The sequence below is a fragment of the Gopherus flavomarginatus genome, chromosome 6 (genome assembly GCF_025201925.1).
Source record: "Gopherus flavomarginatus isolate rGopFla2 chromosome 6, rGopFla2.mat.asm, whole genome shotgun sequence".
NCBI classification, from domain to species: Eukaryota; Metazoa; Chordata; order Testudines; family Testudinidae; genus Gopherus; species Gopherus flavomarginatus.
Genome location: NC_066622.1, coordinates 22,939,728 through 22,952,550, shown reverse-complemented (window position 1 = coordinate 22,952,550; position 12,823 = coordinate 22,939,728). Strand labels below are relative to the sequence as shown.

The window sequence follows — 12,823 nt, the reverse complement described above, 5'->3', positions numbered from 1 at the left end:
GAGGCCTTTCAGGCCAGTAAGGACATTTTATCCCTTCTGGTGCTGCCTACTGAGGTGCCCCGTTTGAGGGGTAAACCTGCCTTGGGACCCTTTCAGTGGTCTCCATCAGTGCGGCACTGCTCCCCTGGCTCTGTGCCACGAGGCCCCTCTGTCTGTGGGACATTTGCGTTCAGCATGCAATCCACCTGGATGTCTTGCACCTCCTCAGTGTCCAGAACACATTGGTGGATCACCTCAGCAGGTCTTTCTTCTCTCACCGCAAGTGGTCCCTTCACTTGGAGGTCATCAGAATGGCCTTCCAGAAGTAGGGAGCTTCCTGAGTGGACCTGCTCGCCATCAGACAGAACAGAAAGTGTCATCAGTTTTGGTTTCTCCAAGGCCTTGGCAGAGTCTCACTATCCAATGCCTTTCTCCTGTCTTGGTCAGGTGACCTGATGTATGCATTCCCGCCAATACTGCTCATCAGCAAAGTCCTCTCGAAAATCAAAAGGGACAAGGCACAGGTCATTATGATCGCACCAGCATTGGTTCAATGCGCTCATGGACCTGGCTGTAGCAACCTTGTCGCCACTTCCCAGCCACCTGGACCTACTCTCGCAGGATCGTGGTGAATTCCTGCACCTGAACCTCACAGCTTGGATGCTGTGTGGCTGAATCCAGAGGAACAAGCCTGCTGTAATCAGGTGTGACAGGTTCTGTTGGAGACCAGAAAACCCTCCACTAGAGCAACTTACTTGGCAAAGTGGAAGCGTTTCTCCTGTTGGGCGTTGGAGTGGAATATCTTCCCTGACCTAGTTGTCTCTGCAGTCCATCCTAGATTACCTGCTTCACTTAAAGCACCAAAGTCTCGCCTTCTCTTTGATCAAGGTGCACCAGGCAGCCACATTGGCCTTCCAGTCTCGCATCCAGGGTAGATCGGCATTCTCACGTGAGATGACTATCAGGTTCCTGAAAGGCCTTGAAAGACTCTTTCCGCTTATCTGGGACCTGGTTCCCCAATGGGACCTCGACCTGCTCCTCTCCAGGCTCACGGCTCTGCCCTTTGAGCATATGGCTTCTTGTTCCCTTTCCCACTTGCTGTAGAAGGTTGCATTCCTTGTAGCTATTGCTTTGGTGAGATGTGTCGCCAAGATTAAAGCCCTCACTTCGGAGCCCCCATACACAATATATTCTACAAGGACAAGGCCCCATTCTGTCTTCTTGCCAAAGGTGGTGTCGTACTTTCATGTCAGCCAGAATATCTTCCTCCCCGTGTTCCGTCCAAAGCCTCACATGACCAATGAGGAGAGGCGGTTACACACTCTAGCTTTCTACCTGGAGTGCACCAGGCTCTTTTGCAGATCAATCCAGCTCTTTATCGCAGTAGCAGACAGGGTGAAGGACCTTCTGGTGTCCTCTCAGAGAATTTCGAGTTGGATCACCACCTGCATCTGTACTTGTTACAAGTTGGCACAGACTGTGCCTTCACTGATAGTGAAGGCTTACTCAACTAGGGCTCAGGCATTTTTGGCTGCCTTCCTGGCACATGTCCCTGTCCAGGACATATGCAGGGCCACAATGTGGTCTTCAGTACCCGTGTTCACAACGCATTATGCCATCACCCAGCAAGGCAGAGATGACGCTGGATTTGGCAGAGCTGTGTTGCAATCGACATGTCCATGAACTCCTACCTGCCTCCGATGGTACTGCTTGGGAGTCCCCTACAATGGAATGGAGATGAGCAAGCACACGAAGAAGAAAAGGCAGTTATCTTTCATAAAGATTGTTCTTGGAGATGTGTTGCTCATGTCTATTCCATGACCCACCCTCCTTCCCCTCTGTTGGAGTACCAGCAAGAAGGAACTGAGGGGGGGGGAGACAGTGGCACCCCTTATATTAGCACATATGCACGCCACTCCAGAGGGTGCCAGAGCCAGTCCTCTATGGATACTACTGAGGGAAAAGCTTCCAGCACTGGTGCATGTGGTGAGCACACAACTACAATGGAATAGACATGAGCAACACGTCTCGAAGAACAACAGTTACGAAAGACAATTGTCTTTTCCAGGCTGTCTGCAGACTCGGGGATTTGATTATGCCTGAGTCACATTTAAGCTTTCCTTTGCCACTATGAGGGATAGAAACACTTTTTTTAATATGGAAGCTGAAATTCTTCTTTAATCACACGACTCATGGAGCTGGGGCTTTAGACTTGGGCCTATGGTGTGTATGCCTTATTCTGGTCCTGAAGGGCAGGGAAAGCAAGTGTGGGAACCAGAAAGGTTCAAATCTGGTTACCACTTCAGAGAAGTTGACCATTATCATCTCTGTAAAGATGATGCATGTAACAAAAAAGTCTCCTACTTGCTTCTTTACTAGCATCTTTGTCTGTTTCCCCCATCCCTCCCTAACTTAAAAGATCCCCTCATTATACCATAGTGTGTCCGTCGTCAGGAGAGCAAAGGGAAGGAAACATGCAACAACTCGCTTTCAGATGTAATTTTTCTCGTTAACAATGACTGCTGGCTGTAAAATGACAGGTCTGAGCCCACAGGGGACATTCCTGTCCAGGCTGCTTAATCATATCGGACCAGCATCTTCTGCAATTGAATCGGGCATCATTAAAAGTTAAGAACGATGCTGCTGGGATCTGTGTATGGATTAGCAGCGTTTGCATTCATATGAAACGGTCTAATAATTTTGCTTTTGAAAGGTCCAAGTTAGAGGGTCATGCAGACTTTTGGAGGCACAAGTTCCATCGTTCTCCCCTCCTCCACTGCAGTTTTAATGTTCCTGATTTTTATTTTAAGCTGTTAATAAGAAATATCAGTTCAATTCCATCAGTGCCTTGTTATCTCAATGCCACTTTAACATAGGGGGTGAGAGTTCAGTGAACCCCTAACTGTACAAAACTGTTCTCTGATTGGGGAAGCTACGTTCCTATATTTTTCTTATCCTGTTTTTTCTGGCTGATGACTAGGTTATATTTTAAGCTTGTGTTCAGATGCCTGACTTGCTGTTTGAAGGGTCAAACACACTGTAACCTTGTGCTTTATTACAAGGAAGCAAAAAAATCCTATTTTTTTTTTTTAAAAAGGGTGTCGGGTAAAACCTAAAACAAAGATTTTTATACTCGGGGTGGGAGGGGAGAATAGACACTAAGGATGGAAAGAAACTGGGGGCTGCCTTGCCACCTTATTTAAGCACTAAGTAAGTGTAAAAGCAAATGCCTGCCCAATGAAGTGTGTGGGGTATTAATAGTACTGTATAATACAGTTTGGATATTCAGGGTTATCCTCAAGATCTTAAGAATGAGTTGACTCTTGTGTGACTTCTCTTAAACCCCAAGTGGTAGGAGCTTGAAGGTGAGGTTTTTGTTTTGTATTTTAAAGCATCTTGTGGAATAGACACCTAAGGGAAGTGGTAGAAGTCCTTTCATATGAGAGATTTGGCTCTAGACTAGATGGAACTCTGGAAAAGGCAGGGGAAAAGTTCTACATTGGCCATATGGGTCACTTATGATTATGCATCTTAGATGACTTATATTGCCATTCTTTTACTAGGGAGAAGGAATACATGTCGAGTAGAGAATGGATGTGTGATGGTGACAGCCCTTTAGAACTTTGAGAGCAATCTTGATCTAAGCAAGTGTATGTTTAATGTGGTGAAGCTCTGACTGAATTCTATTTGGAGAGATCTGGTATGAGCCTCTCTACACCAGTCCTGGATAATGTGGGGTTTCTGGACTCCTTTCAGTCCTAATCTTGTCCTGCTATTCTTGTCCCTCTAGATTTCCTCTTCTCCATCCTGTTCTGCTGATAGGCTGTTTGCTCTTCCTCCTAGGCACGGGAGCTACAGTGCAAGGAGATGGAGTTGAAACGACGGGACGCCTTCTGTAAGGAGCAGTTGGCCCGTATTGAGAGGAAGGTAAGGCTATGTTGTCTTTCATTTGCAGTGGCTGAATGCTAATGGGATCAGACATGGATCCGAGTGGATCAGCAGAGAAGAGAAACAAGAAGCATTGTGCTGAAACCTGGAACTGTCAGTCTCCATTATTTATCCCCCACATCCACCTTATGCGGTTAAATCAAACAGCTCCACAAACAGAACCTTTAAACAACTCACATTTGAAAGATAATTGGTTTTTAATTGGATGATTTTTTAAAAACTAGTTTATAAAAATTCAGATTTTTATTTTTCTCTCTCACCACAGGGTTTAGTTGAAAGCAAAGTTGTCTTGTTTTCATTCTTTTTGTTAAAAATCCATGGCCAAAAAAATAAAAATAATCTCAAATCTTGCTATGCATATGAATTAAAGTCGTATTATTATTTTTTCTCAGAGGAGCCCAACAGATCAAAGTGTGTTGCAGCAATGCACTGTCTGTCTTGTGCTGGATAAGCCTTTGAAATGAATGTGATTTAAAGAGACACTGTCAGGCATCTTTTAAGCCTGAAATGACCTTTGAAAATCCATTTAGGGATTTGAATCTCTCCTCTAAACGTGGGATTTGCTTCTGTTTAATTGTTTACCATGATGAGTTTTTAAAAATTGATGTAATAAAAATCAGAGCAGCCACACTGTTCCTTATGAACTAAAATGTTTTTCTCTTCCTGACAAAATGAAATAATGTCAGTAGTAGTATTTATTTTTTAATCAACGTAAAGAATATTATTTTACAATTGGAAACAATTAGACCTTGTGACAGAGAAGTTTCACAGCTCTGACTTCTAGTGATGTATGCCTGAGGGAAAAATGCATTGAGGAGGAAGGTGGATCCCAAAGAGACAGTGGAATTTGTGCATCTGCTTTACTACCAGCATGCAGTGTGGCAGTCGCCCATTTTCACTGGAAAATTACATTGTAAAAATGGGAGCACTCTTTCAGCATATCTAGTTTCCTTTTCCCTCCCTCTGCTAGTGCATGTTTGTTCCGTACAGTACTTTTTAATGCCATTAATATGAAACATATCCAGGAGCAGTTTTATGTTGCACATTGTGGCAACACTTTTATCTGTATAATTAATTTCAAAAATAAACTACTAAAACTACCACTTAATGCTGCAATAAATTCAGGTTTTAATTCAGTTTATGGATAATGGAGATTGAGATTCCACTGCACAAACAATCCACCCACTGTCACTCTAACTATCACAGTCATCCATATATTCATATGTAAAGGAAATTTTGCAATTTCTTGGCCTCATGCTGTGTCTCTTTTATATTTTTTTTCCCCTCCAGATCTGGTTTCCCAAAGTGGAAACTACTAGGAGTATTTGTGTGTGTGTGTCTGTCTTTTTTACAGACTTGTGGGCTAGAGAGAAGTTGTGTTCAACCCTGCCTTGCCCTCTCCTTGCATTCTTGTATAGGACTAACCTTTTAAATACAAGGTGACTGATGCTTTGGCTACAGGAGTTTCACTTAGTTTGAGATCAGATGGAAGACCTTTAGCCCATTCAAATTGCTGATGCATAGATATTTTCCTCCTTTAGTTCTTCTTTGCACAATAGTAAGTAGGTAATAAGGGCAGACTTTGTTTCCTACCTCAAAACAGTAGATAATTTTGACCCTTAAATATGAACATTTTATTGATAACAAAATAGAAGAAAGTCTCCAACTGTTAGAGTCTAGATTGGAGCAGGAGGTGCAGGAGCTGGGTCGGGAGATGAGAGAAATGTACTCGAAATAGAGCAATAAAGCTTAATTGTATTAGTTTTGAAAAAGGTTTTCCATCTTCTCTGTGGATAATTTTATTCTTATAATGGTTGGAAAGATGGAAAACACAGCACAGAACAATCTTTTTTATTAGCTGCTGCTTTTATATAATTCCACTTTCGCTTGCAGAATACGCACAGACCTTGACTGCTTCTATAGTCACTGTTTCTGAATCTTCCAATTGAACCTTGTATTTTCTTTTTCTTAAGAGGTTTGGTGGGAGACGAGTTGGGGGGAGCATCTGAACAGCTGTTCTTTTCCTTCTCCAACGTTTCAGAATGCCACGGAAGGACATTGGGATTGCCAAAGCTAGGTTGTTTGGAGGTGGCCAGTTGGGGGCGAAGGAGAGGTGATGATTGAATACAGAGCTAAAGAACCCAAAATCAGACGTGGGAAGAACAAGCTGTCAGGAATTCCCTGCCTGTCCTTTGCTGATCTGAATCATGGATTTGGCTCTGTCCCCACTTGCGTGTGGTAACGGAATGCAAAAGCAGCAGACTTTTGTATTTATCTATTTTCGAGGGATGTTTTTAACTCCTTTGCTGGCTGCAGGAACAGACCTAGTTCTCCATCTGAAGTTTTCCCACTGAGTAACCAACCATTCACTTCATAGGACATCAGGATAATCACACCACACTGGAGAAGTGTATTTCATAGGAATGACAGAATTGCCATCTGGATCAGATCAGCGTTTTATCTGGTCCAGTGGCCAATTTCATATGTTTCAAAAGGAGAAGTTTACCAACCCCACCCTATGTTGTGCATAATTATGGAATAACTTGCCCACAGGGGAAGTATCTTCCTAACTGCTATCAATTAGAGGTTGACATGTGCCCTGAAGTACGAGGGTTTATATCCCTTAAACAATGTTATACCATTGAATGAGCCTGTGGATATTCCCATTATTCAAACATGTAATTCATTTTTTGAATCCTCCTGAGTTCTTGGTCTCAATAATATATTGTGGCAGTGGGTTCCACAGGTTAACCATGCATTCTGCAGAGTTTCCTTTTATCTGCTTTAAATGTTTCCTTTTAACTTCATTGACTGGCCCCTTGCTCTTGTATTATAATAGGGTTAATGAGAGTGCCCAATTTACCTTCTCTGTGCCATTCATTATCTTTCTATACTTCTGTCAAGTCCCCTCTTACATATCTCTCTACTAAACTAAACAATCCTTACCTTTTCATCCTCTCCTCCTATGAAAGTTTTTCCAGGACTCTGATTTTTGTTGCCTGTCTCTGAACCCTCTCTCCTGCTGTACATTTAAGATAGAGTGTTAAGGCTGATTCCCCACTTTGGCACTTTGAGTGCAGAAGGTGGGGCCTGCAAGGATTCTAAAAACTAATACTGGCCACTCCAGGCTTGTATCAAACTCCCAAGGTTACAGCTTTTTTCTGACCTTGGATGTGTAGATGCTGCCACCACCCAAATGCAAAAACTCCTTTGAGAGACCAGGAAGGCACACCTGGGAATTCCTTCTTGGGGGGTACCCTCAAGCCCTCTCTCTCTCTCGCGCGCGCGTGCGCGCACACCCTGCCCCAGGGAAGGGCTGAGAAAGAAAACAAAGGAAATCAGCTGGTCCCACCAGCTAATTAAAGAACATATGCACAGACCTCTTAGGGACACAAAAATAAGGAATGTAAGAACGGCCATACTGGGTCAGACCAAAAGTCCATCCAGACCTGTATCCTGTCTACCGACAGTGACCAATGCCAGGTGTCCCACAGGGAGTGAACCTAACAGGTAATGATCAAATGATCTCTCTCCTGCCATCCATCTCCACCCTCTGACAAACGGAAGCTAGGGACACCATTCCTTACTCATCCTGGCTAATAGCCATTAAAGGACTTAACCTCCATGAATTTATCTAGTTCTCTTTTAAACCCTGTTATAGTCCTAGCCTTCACAACCTCCTCAGGCAAGGAGATCCACAGCTTGACTGTGTGCTGTGTGAAGAGCTTCCTTTTTATTTGTTTTAAACCTGCTGCCCATTAATTTCATTTGGTGGCCTCTAGTCGTACATTATGGGAACAAGTAAATAACTTTTCCTTATTCGCTTTCTCCACACCACTCATGATTTTATATACCACTACCATATCCTCCCTTAGTATCCTCTTTTCCAAGCTGGAAAGTCCTAGCCTCTTTAATCTCTCCTCACGTGGAACCCATTCCAAACCCCTAGTCATTTTAGTTGCTCTTCCCTGAATCTTTTCTAATGCCAGTATATCTTTTTTGAGATGAGGAGACCACATCTATATGCAGTATTCAAGATGTGGGCGTACCATGGATTTATAGAAGGGCAATAAGATATTCTGTCTTATTCTCTATCCCTTTTTTAATGATTCCTAACATCCTGCTTGCTTTTTTGGCTGCTGCTACACACAGCATGGATGTCTTCAGAGAACTATCCACGATGAGAGAAGTCCACAAGCCCGTAAAAAAATAAGAGATAAACCTAATCACATCTTCTTAGGCATTTCCTGATCTACTTACATATCTGGGGTTTCAGATGAGTAGTTTCTAGATATGATCTGATAATTTTCATACCTGGCCCAAGCTTTTATAGCATAGCTTCAGCCCTGTCTCTGCTCTCTGGGAGAACAACAGAGCCAGCCAAAGGGGAAGTTTTTTGCCAATTTTCAAAAGTTCTAGTCTTCCAGTTGGCTCTTTGATGGGATGATGCAGTGTTCGGCAGGGCTGTGCTTCAATCCGCAGTTCCATAAACTCCGACCTCACCTCTTGGGTAAGGCTTGGGAGTCACCTAATTGGAAGTGATATGAGCAAGCACGCGAAGAAGAAAAAACGGTTGCTCACCTTCTCGGAACTGTTCTTCGAGATGTGTTGCTCAATCCATTCTAAACCCACCCACCTTCCCCTCTGTTGGAGTATCCAGCAAGAAGGAACTGGAGAGGCGGCTGGTTAGCAGGGCCCTATGTGCAGCATCATGAAGGCATGACTCCAGGGGGCTCCAGAACTGACCCGATGGGTGCTGCTAGGGGAAAAACCTTCCAGCGAACTGTGCACATGCTGCGCACACACCTAATTGGAGTGGATGTGAGCAACACATCTTGAAGAACAACAGTTATGAGAAGGTGAGTAACTGTTTGTTTTTTTTAAAGCAGATATTAAGAACCTTAGTCTCTCTGGTCTTATTGTTCTTATTGATGTTTTCAGTAGTAGTAGGTGTGTAACATGAAAGAAAGCACAACCTCTGATAGGAATTCTGAGACCAAAGTTAGAATGGGGAATCATTGTCAACTGTTATAACTCATGGAATAGGAATCAATTTTCTGTATAGGAGGATAGCAGATTAGTATCCTGCATAGGGATGCAGTGCTGCTCTGAGTTATTTTGTATTGGGTCCTGTGTAATTCCTGCAGTGTCATGCTAGGAGATAGGTCTTGAAATGGGTCTCCTCCAGTGAGGAGGGTTTGTGCTGTAGCATTTTTCTGGATAAGAAGAACAAGGGACAAGAAAGAGAAGTTCTTCAGAGAGAATCATAGAAACAATCAAGCTTGGAGAGGAAGCTTAGGCTGACTTTTAATGTTTGAGTTACCAGTAAATGCCAGGAGAGGGTATATTGGCGATTAAAAATGAGCATATACTCTTGTTCAGAATTGGCTGAGAATTACATGTGTTTTATATGGGGGTGGGAAGTGTGCGTGCTCGCCACTGCAAATGGCAGATGCATCCCTATTAAAATGGAATGAAAAGTGGTTCAATGCCTTTTAAACCCTTCACATGCTGATGGGGTTTGTTGAATACAGTTCCCCTGGTAAATAACTGTATAGACATTTGCTTGATGCTTTCTGCTGTTCTTCCTGTTTCTCCATTTAACCTGACCTGGAGGAGTTAAGGCCAATACTACAATAAAGCAAAAAATGGATAGCTTGTTGTGTAGTGTGAAATGGCACAGAAAGGTTCAAGGTAATCTCAGTGGATGAAGCAGAGCTTTCTACTGTAGAGTGAGGTTTTCTCTGTTTTGATTTCTTAAGCACTGACTCCTGTAATAATTTCTAGTATGTAGCTATGGACAATGTTGAGCGGTAGATACATTAATTTGTGACAATCTCTGCTCATAGTTTTTCAAAGCATTGAGTACTAGAAGAGGTAGTTGCAGCTGCTGCATATTTATGTAGGTGGGAAAGGGATGCATTACATAAATATAATTTTTATTGATAAAGATCTAATGTGCCTTTTCCTCTGTTTAGTTTCATGGATCTCATAATTTTGTGTGGCATTCACTTTATTCGATTTGGTTAAATTAATCTTCCTTCCTCCCTTGCACTTAACATTAATTCATGTTTGTAAAACATTTAGGGCATGTAAAGTACTATGGAAGTGCTAAGTTGTTTTCGTTTATTTTTATTGATATTGATTCTTCTTACCCCTTCTCCTTACAACAGTCTCCCACTTCTGGCATGTCAAACGTTCACTCCCGCTTCATTCAAATTCCTCCTTACAATACACACCTTCCTTCAGTCTTTTAGCATTAACCCACTGAAGAGAGAAATCTAAAATAATTCTTAAAACAAAAATTAATTTAGCCTCTCTCTTCATCTGGTCCACTGTCTATGCAATCCCTTTTTGTCCTCTCTGTATTCTACAGTTTTGAGCAAACTGATTGATGCCACCTGACAAATAATACTGCAAGCTGATATCTGATGAAGGGAGAACTAAAACCATTTACTAAGACAGACCAAAAAGAGCTGGGGGAGTCCATGTGGAGTTCTCTATCCATGAAACCTAAAGTGCTTATACCTAGTATTGAACCAAGGACTATGCTGAGGTGTTGACCTTGGGATGGGATGTTAACCTCATCTAGATGGGAGTTAAATATTCATTGCCCTTTGCTAGATGAGTTGATATCTCTTGGCAGGTGTCATGGACACCATTTCTTTTCTCAGTAAAATAGATGTAATGTCTTCCGGCTGCATGTGAGCTATTGCTATATGTGTAATGGCTGCTCTGCTTGCCTCCAGTCACTATACTACCAGTACCTAACTTATCACTCTGTCAAGTGCTTTAGGACACTTAGAGTAAGAGAGGCTGGTATAAAACCAAATTCTATGCTATAAGAAATCATTGTCCTTTCTGAAGTAACTCTTCCTTTCCCATCACCAGATAGGTTGATTTCCTCTGCTCTGTTTTAAGAATCTGAACATTCTTGATTTGACTTCAGTAAAATAATTTTTGTGCATTTCTTATTCTATTGAACTTCTCACCACCTGAATTACCATTATGAAATCAAAAGCACTGTAAACTGATAATAGTTTTCTAAAGTACAGAGAAGTACTGTGAGAGGTTTGTCTATCAAGCCAATCGAGCAATACAATAGAATGCCAAATTCATCAAGTGGATGGTTTGATCCATGAACAGAAGAAAAATAATCCCCCAGTGTAGCTTCCTGTAATAGGTTGATAAGGTTCTCTCTGTTCCTCCAGACCGTTTCTCCAGTTACTTAGTGTGTCTGGAGAGCCTGTATGAACAGCCCTCGTCAGGCAAAAGTGATTTCAAGAGGCTCCTGTCATGCTTGCTTCACTGATGTGATACGAGAAGTCTTTAAAGCCACAACATAGCCTCCTTCAAACCTTTGGGGATGTAGCAAAGGGAAGTTATTGTACCTTTTTATGAGTTAAGTTAAACTACTTTTCTTAATTGCAGAACCAATGTTATAGAGGGGAGAGAACCTTCTGAACTCAGTGGAGTAGCCATCTGAAACAAGTTCTGACCTCTCCATCCTATGCTACCTTCCACCCAATTTTTTTGTAGAACTATATACTTTATGTGCCATGTCTTGAAAAAATTACTTTCCCTGTTTTCTTCTCCAGTTACCTGCTTCCCACATCCCTCCATTGGCCTGCATATGTCCTGGCAGGTTCTAGAAATGTTCAGCTGGAGGCACTTGTATTGATGTTTTCCATGCAGTGGCTATGTCTTCTGTGAAATGCGACTGTACGTTTCTATTGGCTAGACTTACAAGCTGGCTTTCAGTGCTCTATGCTTGATTCACCCATTAATGGCTGTTTCACTAAAAGCCTGTAAAGTTTAGTAGTTAATATACCTCAGTGCACCTGCTTCAAAGACCAGAGAAATTGAGTGGTAATTTGATGAACTCAAAAAACATTTATATTAGGGTAAATAAAGTGTGCTAGATGTCAGTACCACCTGCCTGCCTTCGCCTCAGTGTGTATGTTCACCTTAAGTACTGTGTTGACTGATGTACAGTGCCTGACATCAGTTTACAAGCAGCTTCTATGCAAACAGCAACTAAGTGTCTGCTTCCTTTTCAGTCTTCATGATTAGCTTAGAGACGCATTTGCAGCCTGTGTGCTGAACAGGGATCTGCTTGAGCCTCAGGATAATTTTGTTTTTCTGGTGTGTTTAAGGTTCCTTTGTACAGGAAGAGAATGATGCTTATGGATTGCTTCATCTTGGAATAATCCATCTTTAGAGTTGCTTGTGAAGTAAATGTGGCAATGTGTGGTTTTGAACTCGGTGACTTAACACTGAATTTAGCAGCTGACTATAGATAATAATCTGGTATCTGGTCCCATCAATGGAAGTACATGACTTTTTACAGGTAGAAATGATGTGGGACATAATCTTGCCTCTCTTTATCAGCATACTGTTGTTCCCTACAGAAGATGAGTGCGTTGTTCAGTCCAGTCCACTTATGGGCTTATTCCATTATCTAATAAAGCTCACCATTGACACTTCTTTTTAATACCTAGTCGTTTTCCTTTATTTTCCTTTATTTCATCCCATTATTTCCTTATTCCAAGCCTCTGGACTCCTTATTTTTCCTAAGTGGTTATGCCCTTCTTGTACTTACAGGCAGTATTTTTCTTGGTGCTGTACAACCATTCCAAAATAAGTCTGTACAGTACCATGTACACTGTCCCAGTACAATAAATATCAATCCTACCTCTTGCACCCAAATAATTGTTTAACCAGGCTGTGTGTAGTTAGTTCTTGTATACAGTTACAGAAAGTGAGAAAGGGAAAACAATGACTTCATGAGTTTATAGGGAAAAAATGTGCTGACTGAAATGTCTTCTGTAACTTAGGATGAGATATTCAAAGGAGCCTCAGGCACTTTGAGGAGATTTGAGCGCGTAATTCTCTT

General features: G+C 42.1%; 1 protein-coding gene across 5 annotated transcripts in view; it reads left to right on the top strand.

The window, feature by feature from the left end:
- Positions 1–12,823, top strand: part of CHCHD6 (coiled-coil-helix-coiled-coil-helix domain containing 6) — a 177,489-nt gene that overhangs the window by 63,747 nt on the left and 100,919 nt on the right. For all 5 annotated transcript variants that reach the window (XM_050958538.1, XM_050958537.1, XM_050958533.1 and 2 more), the window contains one exon: positions 3,823–3,906. In XM_050958538.1, the coding sequence (XP_050814495.1) occupies positions 3,823–3,906 (84 nt within the window). The remainder of the gene's footprint in view (positions 1–3,822; positions 3,907–12,823) is intronic.